Here is a 22,808-nt window from a genome sequence, read left to right as displayed (position 1 = left end):
TACAGTGGGGGAACTCCAACCACATTGAGCATCAGGAAAAGCTTCTCTAAGGTAGTAAATATTAAGCCAAGACATGAATGACAAGCAGAAGTCTAGAAGATGAGTAGGGGAGGTTAAGAGAGCTTTAGGCCTGTGTCCAGCTCCTGGGAAGAAGGCAGCATCATTTTTTTTTTTTTTATGGACTTGACAGAAGGCCTGTGTTTGGAGCACTGTGAAAAAGGTTCAAAATAGTGTGAGATGAGAATGGAGAGCAGGCAGGGAGAAGCCAGGCTGTGCTGACCCTGCCGGGCCATGCTAGACATTTTAATCTTTATCCTAAGTGCAACAGGTCACCTTAGAAGGTGTTTAGGTATAGAGTGACATAATCAGACATGCATTTTTAAAATCTTCCTCGGGCAGCATCCTAACAGAAACAGGGCAGAAGTCCAGTCTAGGACCAGGTGTGCAGGAAAGGGTGTGGAGAGAAAACAGCAGCTGGAATGGACACAGGGGTGGAGTCCAGGGGCTGCACTCAGGCTTCGGGCTCTTAGCTGCCTCCACACAACCTCTGATCATGGGGGCAAGGCTCCTGAGATGACCTCAGGCTGGATCAGGATGAGTTCTGGATGGGTAAGGTGAGCCTTGAGTAATAGGCCTGGCTTGGGCCTACAGCTGGGAGTGATCTGAGCCAGCTCCACCTCACACCTTCTAATTCAGGGATACAGCCTGGGCACCTGTATGTTTAACAAGCTCCCCAGGTGATGTGATTATGTGCCAAATCAAGAACAATGGGCATAATTTTTACTAACGAAATTTAGAAAGGAAAATTACCGAACCCTATTTTGATTTAATCTTCTCTATCAAAAAGGATGATCTTACATAGAAAGAGCAGAACAAACATGCGTAAGAGGAAATTAAGGCCCAAGAGAGGTAAGGAGATAAGGGAGAGCAGTGTGATGCTTTAGATGAATTCAAGTCTCTGCTCCAAGATAAATAATATCCCATAACACGGCAAAAATGCTGGTACCTAGTACTCAAGGGGCTGCTTCTTGATGGAGCAGGCTTTAAAGAGTTCTTCCTTAGATTAAAATATGCGTCCCTATAACTCCAATCACTACTAATCTTAGTTTTGCTCTCTGGGATTACTACTCCACATGACAGCTGTTAAATTACTTGAAGATAATGTCTTTAAAGTTTATGACACAAAATACACTAGGTTTTACATTCCCTTATTCCATTTATCTTATTCTGAACACAGCATTGCTATTGGTAAAATCTAAGTTGCTGAAACTGAGTTGTTTTGGAGCCACTGTTGGTGTTGACTTGCTTGCAGCCCACTAACAACACTTTCAATAGCCAGTGTGCAAAGAACTTTTCACACTTGATCCCACAGTTACTATCAGAAAGCAGAATGGGTTCACTAAAAAACTGTCTCCTAGAATTACTAAAGCAATAGATTAGAAGAAAGCTCATCTGTCTATTGCATATCTGGACCTCGGCAAGATATATGCCTTATCCCTAAGTAATTTATAGCTAGTTAAAAAGACTGCCAGAAAGTGGTCATTAATATATAGATCATGGTCAGTTTAGACAGAGGTATATGGTGGCATAATCCAGGGCACAATAGTCTTATTTCTGTCCAGCATCTTTACCAAAGTCTTGAAGGATTAGAAGTGACCTTCCAAGCTTCAAGATGAGACAAAGTTGTGAGGAATAACCCAACACAACAGAAGAAGAATCAGAACTATAAAACAACCCTACAAGATGGAAAGAGGAGGTGAAAGCAACATGATGAAACGAAATAAGAGCAAAAGTACAGTGCTGCATTTTATCAACTATAAGACGGGATGGGGGAGCCAGATCCAAGAGCAGAGTTTTTCACTGACAGCCACAATGTGATGGGATAACAAAAAGTTAACACAAACTTGGGATATATTAACAGAACATTAGTAGACCCCTACTTGACCTGGTCAGGCATAGCTAGAGGATTGTGTTCTCAAGAGGCAGTGTCAGGCTGGAGCACTGGAGAAGACAGGGCAAGGTGTGGGACCTCCATCGGTCATATGAGGAATGGCTGAAGGATGGCTAAGAGTGCCCATCTACCTTCAACCTCTCCAGATGACACTCCTTCTCCTTCCCACCTGAACAAACACTCGGATTTCCCCAGATATTTCCTCTTAACCTTTCCACTCGGCTGATGCTCATTTTCCCGGTCAAAATGGGTCACGTCCTCTTTGGAAGTTCTTTCATCTTTACTATAATCTACCAACCTGCAGGACAGTCCCTCACATGGGAAAGTGGCTCAACGTCTTCCTTGTTCCCCTGTCTTGTACTGAGTCCTACCCAGTCCCAGGGGACAGACAGCCCACCACAGCCTAGCCCACTCCTAGTCACAAACTGCAACCACTGCAGGAGAGAATCACATAATCGTGCCAATTGGCTCTTCCCATGATCTCTACCCTCAGCTGGGTCCTCAAAGATGCTCGTCCAAAGTCATTTTCCATTCCCACCATTCACCCTGGCAATAGCTCCAAACATTTCTCATTCTAAATCTTTCCCCCTACACCCTCACCCACTCCCCACCTAAAACTATCTGTCGGGTTTCACCTTCCTAAGACACAGATTTCCAATTTCAGCTCTGAGGATTTCAGAAATCTCCTAGCACCTCAGTTTTCATATTCACTATATGGTTCACAATCTGACTCTTCTGTTAAATCTTGTCTTTTTAAGTCTATTAAAACCAATTGTTTTAAACCATTAAAAAGTAAGTCTTTATTACAATAAACAAAGCCCTAAAAAGAATCTGATGCCCCTAATTGGGAGTAGTGCCATACAGTTCTATTCCTGGAATACTTTTGCATATAAAATGAAAACACTTTTTAGACTGATCATATCTATAATATATTATTGTTGCTATTAATACTGCATAGTCAATGTATACTAATTCTCTGTGTGAAGCCGTGAGTGCATATCCATTATTTAATGTGAAAATATACCACCAGGGCATCTTTGTACAAAGTGCATGCCTAACTTGCCCCTCTGCTGCGTTACCCCTTAAGTTAATATTTCCTTCAACGTTAATCCCCTATTCTGATCCTTTTGCCCACAGTCCATCACAAAAGGTAAAATGGGGCAAAAAAAGCACCCTAAACAACTAATAAAGGGGATACGTATGCATACATGTGGGTATACACATATATGTATATATACTATACATATAAAACTAAAACTAAATATAAAACTAAAAGAGAAAGATGATGTGTTAGAAAACAACAGGAGAATGAAACCAAGACTTCTTCTGCATGGAGACCTGAAGACAGGCTAGAAATGGAACTGTTTTGGGGAAGAAGGATAAAATGAGGCATTATATAGGAGATGAACTCTTCTTACCATAACTAAGTGTTAACTATGCATCTTATATTCCCAGATAGAAGAAAATTACAAAGACAACTTTTTGAAACAAAAAGCTAATATTTCCGAGAACATCACCCTCTCTACTTTTCTAAAAGCATAATAAAGTCAGATCATCTTCAGTTAATAAGGGAACGCCAACAGACAGAAATCCAAACAGAGCACCTTTAAGAAGCTCATCTGTGGATACTGCTAACAGACTAAGCAACAACATAACAGGTTGACCACCAGCCCCTCCCAGAATCCCAGGCAGCTTCATTTTTTAAAGCCAGCACAGCCTGCACCTAAAGTCTACTCTTCCTCATAAGGTGGCCGCCAGAGCAGAATCAATGTGAAACAGTGTTCACACACAGGATTTGAGCCCTTTTTAAAGATAAGGATTGTGACTAGCAACCTCCTGTACAGAGATTCTCTGTTCACACATGTGCGAGGCAGCAGCAAATTTACCCAACTGCCCTACCTGAAAGATCTCAAAGGATGAGGACGGGACAAAACTTCCAGGAACTTCAGAAATTACAACACTGCACCACCAAAGAAAAAGAGAACCACTTCCAACAATCTGTCTTTGAATGCAGTGACTTCAGTTCCTTGACACAACTTGCCTACAAGTGAGCAGGACCACAGTGGCTGTGAAGCCTGAGAATTCACTAGACTCCCACTCTCCTCCACACCCACACTGATGGTATCCTGCTGTCATTCTTCCTGCTCACCAACAGTCACTGAGCTTCTTAGGGGTCCATTCGCCCTCACACTCACAGCCACCATCACCCCAGGCCCACTTCGTCTCCCAACTTGTTTCACATTAAAGAATCATGTGGTCACTCAGCACTTGAACACAACAGTAACTTAAGACACATGCAACTCAGCTGCGCTTCTGATTTCTGAAAGGATTACACTAGTAAATGTTTTGGGACAAGCGCAGTGGAATCCTAGGACAGCCAAACATATACACAGCCTAATCCCAACTGGCCTAATTGGCTGAGGTCCCCTTAATTTTTAAAGGAGCTCTGTTTGCTGAGGGAATACAGAATCAGACTGAAGTTAGGTGGAAACCACTGCAGCCACAGTAACTGCTGATAAGATTATTATTAGACAGGATGTCTGGCAAGTGGTTTTTACCTTAAATACCTGCCTTACGTAACTGGAATCTAATCATTTAAATGATTATATTGCATTTTAAAGTATAATTCAGATATTCCTAATGCTAACTCCCTTTTATGAAAATATTCTCTCTAAGTATCCTAAATAATGTCTAACGGACAGAAGAAAAAGAAATTAGTCCTGCAGGACACATGTCACTTAGACTGTTGGCAACAAGCCCAACTTGATAGGGATGAAGGTGACTGCCTGCTAAGAATCCAGAACTCACAGTCAACTGTAATAGCTGAAGTGGCCTCCAGCAAGTCATTTCTCCAACAATCGATTTCTTCCATCTGTGAAATACATACTTTTCGAATTGTTTTAGGCCTTTGGTTTGTAAATGGTAAAGAACTGCATAAATGAAAGTGACGTACAGAAATGAGAGGAAGCTGAGCCATGATAAACTACATTTCAGCTTCCCAAGAGTACTTGGTGGTAAGTACACGGGGCCATGGAGCTATGGAGAGCTGCCTTTAATTCCTGTATTTACCACTTACTAGTAGTAAGTGGGACCTTGCATGAGTTATTCCACCTCTCTATCATCAGTTTCCATAATAATGCCACCTATCTCATAGAGCTGTTGTGAGGAATGTACAAGTTAAACTCATTAGATCAATACCTGACACATGATAAGCATTTAATAAATGGTAACCAATAGTAATTCAATCAAACAGACACTAGAAAAATATTATGGCTAGGATAATAATGGTGGGTGCCGCTTCCTGAAGAGGTCAGTGACCCATTTATTCATTGATCACCCAACCAAAAGTCAGGTAGTAAGCAGGTACTGTGTAAGACAATGGAGGACACAAAGATGAATAAAACATGGCTCTAGACTTGGAAAAGTTCAAATGGAATGAACTTTCAAGTTCAAATGGAATGATGGAGGAGACAGACGTGTGAACGGTAATCATCAGCACATGGAACAAGATATAATCAAGGGTTGTACAAAGTGGCTCGGGAGCCTGACTCGACTCTGCTTGGGTAGGTTGGAAGAGGCTTGACAGAGGTGGCAGCATTTGATCTGAGTTTTGAAGAAACAGTAAAAATGTGTTTGGAAAACCAGGACAAGGAAGGGTGTCTAGGCAAAGAAAAAAGCATGAAATACAATAACATATTAATTTAAAATTAAAAAAACAACAAGTGAAACTTCAAATGAATTGCTTGTACATTACAAAAGGAGAAAGCCACAATAAATAACATGATGGAATATCTAGCAGCCTGTGCAGAAGTGTCCAGAATCTCCTCCTGAGTGAAGGGCAAAGAGGGGTCTGAACCAAGGAAAAAACTGTCCTGTGCACTTCCTTCCAGCATTTACATGCAGGGAAAATCAACTTTCATTGACTGCTTAGAAAAACAACCAAGACTCAAAAGAACCAAGAGCTGCTTTTAAAGGAGAAAAGAAATCACGAAAGGGAACCCTGCAACCTAGCAAGAATCATGAGAAGGGAAGCCCCTTGGGTGTCTGCAAAGGCAGTTTTATGAGCCACTGTAGGAGTGAGAATGTCAAGTCTCTTCTTTCTTAGCATCTTCTTTTCTCCACCCAACTGCTTCTCTGAGCTCCCCAGCCCCACTCCGTCTTATCCTCCCTGAGTCTTCCCCACATCAGTAAATGGCACCACCATCCTCCAATTGCCCAGGCCAAAACTCTGAAGTCCTATTTTCCCCTCACCATCAGCAAGAGTTGTGAGTTCTCTTAAAAAAAAAAAAAAAAAAGAGAGTATTCAGAATCCTTCAGTGTCCTTCCATCTCCATTGTTACCACTATTAACTCTCTCGGGCTACTGCAGCAGCTTCCTGAACATAATTCTGCTTCTTTCTTTAGCCCCTTATGGTCCCCTCAAACAGCATCCAAACAGGTTTTATTATGCATGTAAATGACATAACGTCATTCCCTTGCTTCACATCCCCCACTACACTGGTACCCCACTGCAGTCAGAACTAAACCCAAACGACTATTGTGGCCCCCAAGACTCCCCATAATCTAGGCTTTGCATGAGTTTCCTACTGCCTGAAATGTCATTCCTCACAGATCTTCAAAGCTTTTCAAAGGAGCCTTTCTCAACTTTCCAATCAAAATTAGTTCCTTCCTTCCCCAAGTTGTTATCTATCAATTATCCTATTTCATTTTCTCACAGCATTTATTATTATCAGAGATTATCATGTACATATGCTTACTTACCTATTTACTGACTATATCTGACACTAAATATAAGCTCCTTGTGAGCAGAAGCTGCATTTCTCTCACTCACTTGCATCAATGCCCGGCAGATAATAAGCACTCATGAAGTATTTTTTGAATGAGTGAATAACAGAATAGCAGCGCATCGCCCACCCTAAAACTGAGATGAATGTCCCAATCCACCAAACCAAAGGGCCTGGATCAGCATTATTTTTTAGGTGTAGTGGACCCATCTAGAGGATAATGACTTTAAAGATATCTTAAGCAGTATCTCCCAACATCATATCCTGACTCTACTGCTATCGCCACTTTCTGAATCAAAAGAAGTGAACATTTGTGACAGACTAGGAGTTTCCTGGCACCTAGAGACAAGCAGCAGATGTCTGAATGATAAGAAGAGGTCTAGAGGAAGCAACTTCCCCAGGAAGCTGTGGGGAGGCCCTGGGCCTTCAGCTGAACGTCAGCCATTAAAGACTTCCACAAAGTATCACCATCAGACAGGCACTGCAAAGACACCAGGGAGGGAATACAGAATCAGACTGAAGTTAGGTGGAAACCACTTCAGTTAGGTTCTAGCCACCACATGGCTAGAACTTTTGGCCCTAGGAATTGCAAGAGACACTGGAAAAGGTTAACTATGAAACACTAAGTGCTTATGACTTCCTCAATTTACGGTTGCTAATTTCATTTCACTCTTCTGGGAGTTTAAAGGCATCTTCTGCCTTTTATGTTGGCAAGTGGGAGAACTAGAGGTGACTATATAGCCATGATCATTATCTACAGTTTTGGGGTAAGAGCTTGAGATATCAAGAGTAGCAAGCCAATCACAGACAAGTAACTGGGCCCTTCCTGTTACAAATGTCTTGTCCAAAGGATTACACGAACTAAAATGCAGATATGGCATATTGCAAAGAAGTTACAAAATCCATTACAGGCAAGAATTTAAATTTAGTCATGCAATTACATTAACCCTAAACTGGAATAAAACCGGACGGTTTAACTATGTAAATGTTTTATTGAAATGTGATTTAAGCTGCTGCCCATCACTGGGGAACAATGACATCCTGGGACAGGAAATTAGAAGAGTTAATGCTACTAAGACAGATATGATATCTTCTCAACCCCGACTGCACTGATTTCTTCTCACCTGAACTTTCAATAATTCACATTTAATGAGACACTGCCACTGGGCTAGTCACAAAAGAAAATAAATCCCTATAATAAATCCCTTAAAGAACGTACAATCTAGCAGGGTAGAAAAGGTGAATATACAGTGTCCTTAAAAGAAGGCAATCTTAACTAAAGCTTAGAGGGTGGATACACTGCCTTTGGATGAAGGTTCCAGAACTCTTTCCTGAAGAAGATAACATAGTAGCCTTGGAGGATGGGTGGAATCTTGTCAGCAGAGACTACTGTAGATGGGTGGCTGAGTAAAGGGGTACAGAGAGAAGCACGTGTACTCAGGAATGGTATTACAGTTGGGGCACAGGATGTGGTATGCCAGGGCTAGGGAAGATAACTATCTCTTCAACTATAACTAAGAACAGCGCTTTTCTTCTCTCTTCATATTACCTAATACCAAGTTTGCTACATGGGGTAGGTCCCAAATAATACTTATTGAATAAACAGAGAAGTCAATCCAGAGATTTAAAAATTAAATCTATTCAATTCATTTTCACGTTGCTGCTGCTCCAGATGTTCCTGGGCTTTCCTTTAAAAACTGGGTCACAGTAGAACACTGCATCTCCTTGGTTATGGACAGACACAGGCGTTCTCTCACTCACAATATGGGAACATTTAAAGAAAGCTCACATGGCCAAGAGTGGTTGGGGTGACAAGTATGTATGTGGACATCTGGAAATCTGGAAAGTTTGAGAAAAGTTGTTGGGTCCAATACCTAGTGGATGTTGAAAAAAAAAAGAAGACTAGTCTATAAATCAATTCTATTACTACTATAATCCCAAAATGAAGAGCACTAATACTCATAAAAATTCCAAGAAGCTATCAGTACCTAGAAATTAACTTGTTTTATATTTTCGTTTTCAGAAATATATCCAGTGAATGTGTTCCCTGCCCTGCCAGTAACTTGCTGTGCAACTGCAGACAAGAAGCTTAACTTCCTGAGCCTCCCAACAGGGAGGGTGAAGAGAAGCTGACAACTGGAGGAGGGCCAGGCCTGTGGAGGTGGCCACACTCCCAGTCTGCTCAGATGCATTTGTGGCACAGGCAAGCCCCACACCTCCTCCGAGCCTCACTCTCTGCATGCATATCTGCTAGGCGGGGATGCCGCTAAAACACAGATCCTCTTCACAATTTTTCCAGCCATTTGTTTCACGATATCTAAGGTACCTTTAGGTTCTAAAATGTCCTCTGGATCTACTTTATGATCTCATCTTTAGATTTAAGGACAAAGCCTTGAGAGAAACATCTTCTTAAGTGAATCTAGCAACATGCAGGCTCCAAAAGCCATTTCTAAAGCATTAGTCATTAACAGCATAAATAGCAAACAAATAATGATTAGAATACAGAAAGTAAACATTTAAAAAGCCAGTGGTTGCCAAATCATAGAACATATATTTATATATATTTTTATTAGTCATCATAAATCCATTACAAATCATATATAAACATATATATACATATATATATCCACATTTGCTTCTACAAACACACATACACACACACATACACACACAGTCTAAGGATTACTATAAAGACAAAAGGAAAGCTATTATATGCCTCAACGAATAATCTAAAGCCTACTACTTTATTTTTTTTACATATGTTTAGGGGGTATAAGTATGGATTTCTTACATGCATATATAGTGCATTGAGGTGAAGTCTGGGCTTTTAGTGAACCCATAACCCAAACAGCGATCATTGTACCTAATGGGTCATATTTCAACCCTCACCCCCACCTCCCACTCTCCCACCTTTTGTAGTCTCCAAGTCCACTACTTTAAATGCAGTAGCACCCATAGCTACAAGCTTCAAATTCACAAGTCGGTGTGAATTTTACTCTTGTGTTTTTATCAAAGACATATGTCTAGTGAACACATTGACTTTCCAATCCCACATATCAATGTTTAAAGTTTTATATAGTCTAAAACATGGTCATTCTTCAAAGGACAATAATGTTCTTAATGCAGATATCTGGTTATCTTTAGTGTTTAGATGTTTGATTTTTATAATTCTATATTATTTTTTTAAATATACACTCTCATGCAAACTCATACATTCAGACTAAAATACATATACTCACAGAAAGTGAAACCTACTCTAAGTAACTATCCAAGAATACATTTACATAATATGGGCAGGAGAGAAGAACAGATAGGTCATTCCTTTTATAAACAATTATGTTTTGAGACCATTAAGAACATTCGAGTCTAACTGCTATAAACAAAAATCCAACCATAAAAAAGATCCATGTAGAGAGCTTATTACACATTTTGTTTTGACTTACTTTCCCTCTATTCTAGTCCACCTCTACCAATGATAGCAACTAGATGACATGTAAACTTCCTTTCAGCTCTCAATACTTTTATCTGCAAATTAAAGATTTATAATAATTAATACACTCTCTTGTCATCACGACCTAAAAATTTTCAAACTAGTCTTTAAATAAATCTGTGTTTGCACAAGTGGGGCAAAAAGAAAAGAGTCGGGGATCTTAATGCACCAAATGTGAATGATTAGTCTATAATGTAACGCCGATGTTAATTTCTCAGAAGAAAGGTAAAGTAAGTAGCTGACTAGAATTTATAAAGAGAAATGTTGAATGGAGAACCAGAGCTAAATGTAAATCAGAAGTGAATTCTGTGTGCCCGATGAGCCACTCATTGACCTTGCCTTATAACTACCAATCAAGGCTTCCTGTTCGCCCTGGGCAATTTTTAAGCAGACTTAATGAAACAGTTACACATGTAAGAAATGTAAGCCCAAATCTGAGACGGTAACACTAATTTTCTAATAGTAAGGGTGTGATGTTATCCCCTGCACCACCTGGATACAATATAGAAATGTATAATAAACATTCTCCCAAAGTGCATTATTACCATTCCATCTGGGTGTAGACTGAGATTGCTGCAGAGTAGAGCATTAGTAGAAATATCCCCCAAAATGTTATCCCCAAGTTATTGAATGTTATAATTTTTTTAATAAAAAAGAAGAAATCAATGTCTTCAAGTCTTGATTCTTTAATAATAAGCCGCTTCACAGCTCCAGGAGTTTTGAAGTGAACACATCTCCTCTGGTAGCCCCTCACCCCCAGCCTGCCAGCGTCTATGCAAGTGAAACCTATGAGTCTGTCTTACCTGTAATCTGACTCTGTCCTTGTGGATTAAAAGGACTTGGTGCAGAGTTCAGGGAGGGCCGTGGGTTCTGAGGCGGGACACCTACTCTCATACTGGGATGAGGAATGCGCCCTAAATCACTGAGGCGGTCAGAGAACAAACTAGGTTTAGAGTCATCAAGCTTCTGTCTGTGCCCTGGAAATAGCAAATCATAAAATAAAAGCATATTAATTAGCTGAACAATTGACCATGCTAAATAGATATGTGAACATACAAACTGGGAGTTTAAGCCAAGGAATTATCAATATTAATATTTATAATGACGTGTCTACATAATGCCTTCCATTTCAAATTGCTTTATGAGCGGTATCTGGTGGCCAGCATTCCTAGCTGTGTTTTATAAATGGAGAGCTGAGGTCTCAGAGGGCAACTTGGAGTCAAGCATCAGTAGAGAGGCCGGATACTAGGCGCCTTCTCTGGTCCTCTCAGTGAGAAAAAACAAAAACAAACAGGAGAGGTGTGTATTGGGGGTGTTTGCTTGTTTCATGATGGAGGAAATCCCCTCTGAAAGTTCAGAGAGTCCATGCATGTTAGCCACAATGTCACAAAGCTGGAGCAGAGACACAGACAAACACATTTGTCAAAGGGAAATTTCCACGAAGACCATGGTGACTTTTCTTTAACGTTACAACTACTCTTTACTAAGACTCTTTTCTGGAAAATTATAACTCAAACCTAAAGCCCTCTAAGAAATAAAAAAACAGAAATGTAAGCAGGGAAACTCGAATTCTCAAGAGGAATCTGGATATTTTGTGATATGCCCAAGCTGGAAAGTGTATAACAAACTCTGTTAAATCAGAGAGAATGCTTTTTTATTTTAAATCCACTACTGTGGTTTTGGAAAAGAAGCTGAAATATACTCTTTAAGTAAACATGTGACTGTGACAATTCATTATCTGGGGGGGGAAAAAACCTTTCTATCTCTCTTCCAGTTTATTCAAGTCTAAAACCTAAGGAAATTCTGAGTATTAGAGAAATACGCAAAATTAAAATAAACCAAGGTATTAAGACTTCTTAAAAATCATCAAATCATTCTTAACAAGAGACATACTAGTGTCTTGGTGCAAGTATAACAGAAAAGCATCTGAATATGGGTGTGCCATAGTAGAGTAAATCTATAGGGTGGTGCTATTGGGAACAGATGCAATGCCTAATAGAGAAACAGAAATGGACTGTGGATTCCTTCCTCCAGATTCTGTGCCAGTGAGGCCCTAGGGTGCTGCCCCAACATTTTAGTATAACTATTAAGTGACTGAAGCTGATTCAAGGAAGAGCCGCCAAGATGATGATGGGATTAAAAGTTTGCCCCTTGAAGAGGAACTAAGGGAATTAGAATGGTATCCATAAAAGAAAAAAACCTTGAAGAAGGTTTATGACAAGGCTTCAAGCATGGGAGTTTTTCACTACTCTACGGGTAATGCAAACGTCTTAGCTTCCACTTAATACAGAACAAGAGGAATGTATCAGGATAGGGTTAAATTGAATATTAGAATTTCCCAACTATAAGCTGTCTTCGTAAGACAAATTCCTTATTTTATTTGCCCCAAAATGTATTTTCCTGTCTCCTTTTTCATTGCCTACCCAGCCCAAAGAAAACAGATAGGAAGCCAAGGCTTGGTAATATGAGTGTAGCTGTCTCCACGGCCAAACGTGTTCCAACTAGACCCATTAACTGAAATGCACCCACCACCCTATTTCCTGCCAGTGCAAGATTTTGGGCATCTGCTATAACAGAGGGACTAGACCTAGGAGAAAAATGAACAGGGAAAATTAGAGAAGTTCATTGTTAATGGTTGTTTTCTCCACCATTACTGTTTTGTATACAGATTACAAATAGATTTTAGATCCCTAGAGGACTTTTAGAGATGATCCAAAACAGCTCCTAGACCCTGGCAAGTAAAGTGTTCACCTATGAAGTCACTGAGTTGTGCAGAGGTAGAACAACTAGCTTATGGTCCTCGGCTGCCGACTAGCTCAGCCTCAACGAGGATATAGCCCTGGTCCAAGGTGACTGAGCTTTCCATTCATCATGTGGCACCATCAATGCTGGTATTCTAGCTTTCTCTTCCCTTCCTCTTCCAGCTGCCATGGAGGACTGAAAATATCCAGATCATATAGAGTGAGACACCTAAGAACTAAGCCCAGTGAGGTGCCAAGGCTGGCTTTCAACATAAGCAGAAGTAGCAACAAGGATTCAATTACAAAGTTAATAATTCACCCATTACCCTAAACAAACGGCTGTAGCCTAACTCACCAAACTTCCATCGGTACATCTTGTTGGGTCTAACTAGTTTCACAATTAGGGAATTATATAGTACTTGTCACAGATCCATGGAGTCTGTGCCTCACACTCACACACACACAGACACACACACACACATAGTATTGGTGTGGTGTTGATACAGCTGTAAACATTAACAAGAAAGCTTACGGAATTGTCCCTGGAAGTTATTTTTCTTAATAGGCCATATTTTTGGAATGGCAGGTTCCCTGAGGGCTGAGGGGAGGGCTACATGATCTTGCATGGTTCCTTTATACACTAGGACTTTACGTGGGCTATGGGTCACAAGAAAATTTAATAAGCTTTGCCTCTGCTTTCTATAGCCTTTTCATTAGGTTTTCCTAGAGGCTGTATGAGATGTGAGCTCAGACTGTACATGTGTGAGTACATTTTTACTTTCTCTTAGCCCAGCGCTTTCAGGAGTAATAAGAGGTTGCAGGCAAAAATAAAGGACTTAGCCTAGGACTGGTAAGTGTGAAAAATTTTAAAGCAGGTGAAATTTTAAAACCCTCAATGACCTTTTGGAAATTGTCTTCAAAGAGTGCTTCCAAGTATCTACAGGCACCCTAGAATAATTCAGGAAACATTTATCTGCAGATGCACACATACAAAAACATATGCATTTTTCTTTGTAGATATCTGCCCCTTCACAGCCACCACTGCAACCACAACAAAATGTACTCTTCATAAAGTATGAAGTACATTGAAGAACAAAGTACATTGAAGAGCAAAAGCCAAACAAGTTCTTCACATTTCAACTATGACAAATACCTGTTACCACTAAACCACATCAGGGTAACACTCGAATGATGGTCTGAAAGAGGGTGTACTTAAATCTCCAGCACCCAATTCCTTCAGAAATCAAGAACATAGAAGACCAAGGACACACTGACTAAGTCAAGGACAGGGTACTATATCATAGAGCAGTGAGGACTAAACCTCATCCAAAGGGCCAACGAGTAGATCTTCCAAGCAGGAGAAGGGTATGAAGAATGGAAAACTCCTGTATTATACTTGAGACTCTATGTAAAAATGCTCAGTCCTGGATCCCTACTCTAGCTGAACTTTCTCCCAGAATCCTACCATCCTTGCTGAATAAGAAAATTCCCTAGGGAGTTTTGAAACATATGGATGTCCAGGCCCCATATCAGATCAATTAAATCAGAATTTCTGATAGTGGGACCCAGGGAAAAGGTCTCTTTTTTTCAAGAGTTCACCACATGATCCAATGTGCAGCCAGGATTGAGAACCACTGCCCAAGGTGATCTCAATCTCATGCACTAAATACCACCTATTTATACCAATGACTCCCCCTTTTCTGGGTTGAGCCCTGACCTCTGTCTTGAGTCCCAGGTTTGTGTGTTCCACTGCCTACTTGACATCTTCCCTGGGATGTTCCAAAGGCATCTTAAATGCAGTATATTCAAAACAGAATTTTTTTATTCTCCCCTACAAAAAAAATCCTATTTCTCTCTAATAGTCCCCCATCTCAGTAAATGGCACTAGCCACTCAGTTTCCTAAGCCAAAAGCCTAGACATTTTCCTTGATTTCTCCTTATCTCTCACTCTCCACATTCAATCCATTACCGAACCCTGTCATTTCTATCTCAATGCTATATCTCAAATCAATTCAGTTCTCTCCATTTCTACTGACATAACCTTGGCCTAAGACTGTAGCATTTTTCTCTGGGTAGCTGAAAATTTGTCTCCTTTTCAGTTTCCCATCTCAAGAGCTTTCCATATTCCTGAAGTGCTCCTCCCTGATTCCTTGTAGGGCCCACTCTCTCTTACCCCTTAGACCTCGGAATGACCACCACCTCCTATGAGAGGCCTTGTCTGTCTTCCATAACCAAAATAGGTTCCCACCCTTTTGAGCACACCCTCTCTTTATTTTCTTTATGGCAGTCACCACAATCTATAATTATCTTGTGTATTTATTTTTGTCTCTCCTGTAAGACTGAAGTCTCATGAGAATGAGCCCTCTGTCTTGTTTACAGCTGTAAACTCACAACCTAGTTCAGTGCCTGCTACACAGTGGGTGCTCAGTAAATATTTATGCAATAAGTGAATGAATGAATATTCTCCTCTTTTAGATAAATTCCTTGAATGAAAGAAAATTTTCTGGTCCAGGATATCATATTATATATATCATATTCTTTCCCCAAAAAAGTTCTTCTTGTTTGACGATCTAGTGAATCTAGTGGGCAAAACCTTTCTCTAGAGACAAGCCCTTATTCGTGCTTCCTACAAAATTTTACTGAGGGACATTCGTTTAAGTGAAAACTTGCTTTCTTTCTGGAAAATCCTATCTGCTTTCACTGTAATTCTTAAGCATTGTTGAAAGTCACTGGGAATCAGAGAGATGAAAAGGGCTATAGAAATCATTTAGACTCTAAAGTTTAGAGTAATATGCTTCTTTTATGGATGAGGACCCAGAGTGGGGACGTGCCTTACCCAAAGTCATACAGTTAGTGGCAGGACCAGACTCAGTTTTCCTCATTACTAGTCTGGGGCTGTTTTCTCTCCCATTGCCAACCAGCTTATTTCAGCTCATAATAGTTCAGCAGCAGTCATTCAGGGGAAATCATGATCAAAAATCAATTTAAAATTAAAAACAAAAAAGTGGTTTCCAGAAAAGATTTCTTTCAAAAAGTTGAGTGTGTTTAGCTGAATATGACTTTTGTTGCAATAAATTCAGGGGCACAAGAAGAAAGCATAATCAAAAGGTCACAGCATTCACACATCCTTAGAGCAAAGACAAATGAGAAACAGTTAAGTCCCTAAGCCACAGTCTAGCGAATCACCCCATTGTGCCCTACCCATAATGAAAGTTAGTAATACTACCATTATAACTTCTGCTTTCAAAAATCACACATCTGAAACTGACACACCAAGACTCTGAAAATGTGGTCTGTGCACTACGAAAGTAAACTTGACTCCGTGTGATGTGACGCATTTCGCCCATTTTTATGAAAGCTGATTGAGAAACATTTAACAACTTCGGAGAGCTACATGGCTCCCCAGCCAGAAACTTACATTCTCTGTACTATATCCACAACCTGATGCACTGCACCAGTCAGCGCACCCTGAAGAATGTCCAAACGCACTTACAAAAAACAAAACAAGGCACCTTTCATGAAGAGTGTGCCATGGGATGCCCAGTCTACCCTAATGCGGCACAGCAGAGTCATTCTGCTGATCACTAGGGCACGATGTTTGGAAGCTCATCTTTTTGGAGTAGTATTTTGACTTGATTTTAAAAATTCCTTACGTATCTACTTGTATCCTAAGTATCATGAAAACATAATTTTTAAATAAAATAAAGTTTAAAAGAAGATCTGTAATAGAGCATCAATAAGGAATCAGTACCATGTCCATATTTGGGTCAGTTAGTACAGCTAATGTGTACTGGTTATCTACTACACACAAGCCTCACTAGGTATTGTGAGGAAGAGGGAATAGAAAAATATATAAGACAATATCCTTGCCCTCAAAGAATTCACAGTCTAGTGGGGAAGAAAGCAATTAAATATAACTGAAAGACTGTGGTGAGGGCAATCACTAAAATGCCATGATTGCGGATCAGTTGAGAAAATCTGAATATGAACTATTTTTACATATTAAGAAAGTGGTACTTCCTGTGATTATGTAGAAAAATGTCCTTCTTATTTAGAAGGGCTAACATATATTTAGGGATTAAATATCATAACGTCCAGTATTTGCTTTAAAATATTTGGGCAAAATAGTAGGTGAGGAAATATGCCAAAAAATAAATAAAAGGTGATGGGTAGATAGGATTGTATTCAATATAATCTCTATTTTTATGTTTGAAATTTTTCATAACAAAAAAATTTAAAAGTATTTAAGTATTATAGGAAGTACAGGGGAGCAATTTATTTTGACTAAGGGGAAAGAGAAAACCGTCACTGACAAGATCATGATGCCTGTCCTTGAAGGCTGAGTAGGATTTTGATAAGCAGAGAACAAGGAAAGTTAGCTGGAAGAAAAATGATGAAAACCTGCAATAAATATCTTGTGAGACAAGATGATGCTAAATATATATACACACACACACACACACACACACACAAACATGCACACACATATATACACATATCTATATATGTATGTGATATCAGTCTAAACAGATACACACCATTCTTCAAACCACTTTATACCTCTAGTCTTACTACTATACATTAATTCTTCTAAGCTATGCGGTACCTGTGGGAATCTGCCCTTTAAAGACAGTTCTTGGCTAGGCGCGGTGGCTCACACCTGTAATCCCAACACTTTGGGAGGCCGAGGCAAGTGGATCACCTGAGGTCAGGAGTTCAAGATCAGCCTGACCAACGTGGAGAAACCCCATCTCTACTAAAAATACGAAATTAGCCAGCCATGATGGCACAAGCCTGTAATCCCAGCTACTCAGGAGGCTGAGGCAGGAGAATCACTTGAACCCGGGAGGCAGATGTTGCGGTGAGCCGAGATTCGCGCCATTGCACTTCAGCCTGGGCAACGAGAGCGAAACTCCATCTCAAAAAGAAAAAGAAAGAAAGGAAAAAGATAGCTCTCTTGATGAATAAAACCACACTTTGGCAGTCCAGGAGCCTCATCCACCATGCATTCAGACTTCTCTGGAAGAGAGGAGTGACTGGGGAGACATGAGCTAATTTTGCTGTCACCAAGTATACAATTGAATAAAGTCTGGTCCAATACTCTAGGGCTCAAGCCACAGGATATAACAGTTTCAGAATGTTGTGACAATGATCCCTGGAGTATAAAGGAAGAGAGGAGAGGACTTGTATCAGAATTACTATTTCTCAGAGAAAATTGGTTATATGTCCACAGAGCTGCTATTCCATAGCAGTTTTGGGAAAAATAATGAGATCCTTCACTTCTAATCTATCCTAAAAGTGCTACATGAAGCAGTGGGTTCAGGTTGACTAATTTTAAAGTCATGATTGCATTCCACATGTAATTGTTGCATTTCTACTGCTAAGGATGAGCTTTACTGTATCTTAGGGAGTTCAGTCGATGGTTTTCAGCAAAAGCAATAGCACAAAGATTACACAGCCTCAAGTACGTTCTTAAGGAAGCCATGCAAAGTTCTCATCCACATACTTTATTATAACTATTGAGGCTTTAGATTAAAAAACTTTGATTTTCTGCATTCCTACATCCATGTAAAAATGAAGATACTATGGAGAAAAGTGAAAGTCTGCTCCTCTGTTTACTTTCAGATGACTACATTTCACTGGTGGTTTGTGAATGTCTAGAAATCAAAGACCTATACTCTTGTAATGTTTAGTTAAGCCCTTTGCCCCTCCCTTCCTCCTCAAACCATCCCAACCAGCTTCTCCTCCGATTTCCTTATTTTCATCATCATCATTTTCTAGTCTCTCAGGCTCAAAATCCAGTGTAGGCGTATCTTTGTCACCTCCTTTCCTAGACCCCCATCATCCACTCCAGCCCATTTCTATAGTTTCTTCAGGAATGGGCCCCTACTAGAACCCTCCTAACCTCTGGCCTGTGGCTAACACAACAGAGGAGCAGCCTGGCATATTTGGAAGGGCACCAAAATGGAACCCTGTTGGTCTTAGTTTCCTCATCTACCAAAAAATGAAGAGTTAGTTTCCATGATTTCTGAAATTCTTTCTGCCCACAAATCCTAACATTCATGTCACTTACCTGCTCAAAACCTTTCAATTGTCTTCCATTGTCTACTGAATTAAATAGAGCCCCCTGAGCCCAGCAAACAAGGACCTGGAAAATATGGTCGCAAAATGCGTTGTCACTTTCATTTCCAATGGCTACAACTGTACTGCTCCCAGCCTGTGCTCTACTCACACCGGTCTATCGACAGTCCAAATACACCCTGTGCCTTTGCTCAAGTTGTCCCCTCCACTTGGAACACCCTCTCCCCAACAACTCCGTTTGGCAAAATTCCTTCCAAGCTCAACTTGGTCATCACATTGTTCTGGTGCTTCCTGTCTCAAAAGCCTTGATGATCCCCCTGATTTCTATCCCAGTAAGCTGAGAGCAGCTACAACTGTGTTTTGTCTAATACATGTGGTTGTGCTCAGGTGCGGTAGGCATCCAGTAAGCATTCACTTACTATGAATTGACATAAAATATTTATACAACATTTCAAACCCTGTTATTTTAGATTTTCCTAGACTTGACTGAGAACCTCTTAAAGATAGGTGTCACGTTTTACGTCTAACACAAAGTTGGAGACTACATACAGAGATGTCACACAACAAATGACTGCTGAATTAATAAATAAGAACATGGATAAATTTAAAATTATCTGTACTTTTCCCCAGTAAAGACAAAGAGGACAGAAAAAAGAAAAAAAAAAAAAAAGAAGCTGGTTATTGGGAAACATTTCCCACAGTAAAATTGATGAGTCTATAATCTTTGCTGGGAAAGGCTGCTGAGTCATCTTTTTCCCTAAGAGTGCACTGTCTGATTCAGGTCAAAAACTATTTCTGGACTACAATAATGAAATGGGCTAAGAAATTGTCTTCATGTTTAAGGCCTCTAGCCCTTTGAGCCGCTGGAAATTAATAGCCATGCAATATGACACAGGATAACTCGTGAGTAGAGACAGCCCTAGAGCAATGTTAGTGTGTGGCTTCAGACAGAGGACCACAGATCATAAACAAATCTGCTTGCAGAAGATTCCTCTCTGATGGCATTTCAAAAATGAGCTAACGAAGCTTCTCTCTAAGGGCCCTTCTTAATATATAAACCAATTTCTAAAGGAAAAAAATCGTAATCACTACCACATATCTTCAAGAGTCCCCTTTCAGCTCTTAAACAGAGTCAGGCATGTAGGATTCGGCGTTTATCAAGAGAGAAGAGAGGAAGAACAATTTCACCCAAGAGAGGTCTGAAGCCTTTCCAGTCTCTTGGGTGAAACATAATTATGGGAAGAAAAATATAATCTACTCAAGAGACATAATTACATGGTTAAGCCATAGACTCCATAGAAATATTCTAGGGACTCTAGCTCATAGAAAAAAATGTTAAAAGTTGAATTTGCTTTCTTTTAATACTAAAAGGCACCCATTTAGATCAGTGACATAAAGTTCACTATCTCAATCTCATATGTAGTCATTTTCAAATACAATTAGATGTGTGTGAGAGAAAAGTGAAGCCCTGCTTCTTTCAAAATTCAGGCTTCTAAGGGTTGAAGAATTCAAGATCTTTGAATAAATATGTTAGTAAATAAAAGAATTGTACGATGTTAATTTGAATGTCTATAAATGCCAGTTCCTTTATAACTTTTAGGTTTTAGGCTGTGGTGAATCACAACAATCAAAGCATACAGTGTCTGGGAGAAAGGACAGATACCAGGCTATACCAATATCAGCCACACTTCAGGGAATAAATTATAATAAACACGTGCTTACAGTATAATCCCTTTTCTTGAGATAATGGACTAAAAAAACCTGAGACGTCTGAAGAAAAAGAAACTTTATAGGAGGTAAGAAGCAAAAAAGGATTAAAAAACTTTTTTAAAAGACCAGATGAAAGCATCATGGAAATATACAAAACGAGAATACTTTTTGCAGGCAGGAAAAAAGAGCTAACTGGGAACCTGGCTAACTTCGCCGTAGCTCCTCTCTAATGTCCTAATACACCTCTAACCTACTATGCTTCCTTATTACAAATCTACTGATATTTTCTCATTTCAGACCAACTACTCAAAATTTGTCTGCCTGTTGTTTCCAAGGATGCTTCCATCCCCTCTTACTCCAATTCAAAGTACAATTATATGAATTAGGATTTTTCAGAGTTGTAAGAGAATATAGATTTCATCAGACCAGGTTCTTCCTTTTAGAAAAATACTTAATGCCCAGAAAAATACCGAGACTAGCTTTGAAGTCATGGAAGTAGGCAGCGACACTGGGAGGCAGTCCCCTAAACTGCCTGAGCCTCCTTTTTCCTATACCAGGCTGCCACTGAGGGAAAGAAGAAGGAAACGTGGAGCAGAGAGACCAGGAGGACACATTAAGAAAAAGTGCAGAAGCTTACTTCAAAGATGTTATTACATTACGCCCAGTCTCTCCGACTCCGTTTTATCACTTGTTCTACTAATTACAACTCAACATCCACACCATCCTGGACCCTGTGAATCTTCATCTCTCCCTTGACGTTATGGGAAATGAACAAAAGATCTCTTTCTCTATGTCTACACTTCACTTCCAAAACTTAGTAAAACTTGAGCGTTTTAGTTCCAAAAACATTTTCTTTGCCTTCTTTTTCTATAATAAGTTCACACATACCACAGTTCTTTGTGTTTCGAGCACTTATAGAGACCCCACTGAGAGATGTAAAGGTTTTTTTAGCAGTAACATTTTCAGCAATGGAAATAGCAGTTTTCGTAGCTGAACAAAAAGCATCACTGTTTATTTGCCAATCCAGCTAAACATGGATGGCATTATTCTTCAAAGAGTGCAGTGACAACTAGTCTACAAACAGACTGTCACGCAATTCCTGGATCCTGGCTCAATTTCCTTAGCATGCGATCTTTTCTGTTTCTCTTTCATTATTATGGTTTTGTGCATATTTTATGTGAGACAGAGAGTGAGACAGAGAAACAGAGACAGAGTGTGTTTTAAGCAAAGAGAAACACTACACAGATGTAATTAAAAAGGCAAACGGCTCCTGTCTTGACATTCACTGCTGCAGCAGCAGAACATCATTCTCAATTTTCTCATTTCTGTAACAGGAAGAAAATGTTAAAAAGTAATAACCAAAGAAAAAGTCAGCCAACTCCCACAGCCTGGTCTTGCTGTGCTGAATGGCAGAGAAGATCACAGAGGAAGAAAAAAGAAAACGACAGAAGGAAGGAGGGGGAGAATTTCTTGCTTAAACTGGACCTAGTCCAGCTGGCAAGAAGAGGTGGTTTTCTTAACGCCTGCAAAACCTGATTACTTTTTTTAAAGGAATGAAGAAGAAGGAGATGTAAACACAGCCATTAAAACAGATTTAAGGTACTTAGTTTTAATCTAGTCTAAGACCTCTTCAATTGTACGCTGCTCTGCAATTCTCTGCTTGCTAGACATTAATACAGCGCATAGGCACATGTCAATGTCTTCTAACCAGTGAACGCTTTCCGCTGAGCTCTGTGGTTACCCTCTCAGGTCAGGCATGGAAGGAACAGCAGCTTAAGCAATAATGGATGCATGTCTGTTACGTGCTATGTCTGTCAGAAGTCTGTTTTACGACATTAAAGGACTATTGTGTTTATATCTACACAACAGGTCTTAAACAGATTGTTTAAACATGATTAAACAAGAGACGTCTTTGAAATAACCCCCCTAATAAAATTCAGATGGGTAAGGAACTGAAAAATGCAGTCAACAATATTTTGAAAAATCATTTCTCTCTAAGCTGCAAGGGTAACATGATATAAACTCCAAAATAAAACAGTTTTTACAAGTTAA

General features: G+C 39.8%; 1 protein-coding gene across 8 annotated transcripts in view; it reads right to left on the bottom strand.

Moving 5' to 3' along the window:
- Positions 1-22,808, bottom strand: part of RUNX2 (RUNX family transcription factor 2) — a 335,124-nt gene that overhangs the window by 162,964 nt on the left and 149,352 nt on the right. For 6 of the 8 annotated variants that reach the window (XM_021936728.2, XM_003897680.4, XM_003897679.4 and 3 more), the window contains one exon: positions 11,028-11,201. The exons of the other annotated variants lie outside the window; for them this stretch is intronic. In XM_021936728.2, coding sequence (XP_021792420.2) covers positions 11,028-11,201 — 174 coding nt within the window. The remainder of the gene's footprint in view (positions 1-11,027; positions 11,202-22,808) is intronic. 8 annotated transcript variants of the gene reach the window in all.

Source organism: Papio anubis, chromosome 6 (genome assembly GCF_008728515.1).
Source record: "Papio anubis isolate 15944 chromosome 6, Panubis1.0, whole genome shotgun sequence".
In the NCBI taxonomy this organism is placed as follows: Eukaryota; Metazoa; Chordata; class Mammalia; order Primates; family Cercopithecidae; genus Papio; species Papio anubis.
This window is presented reverse-complemented; position numbering and strand designations above follow the sequence as displayed.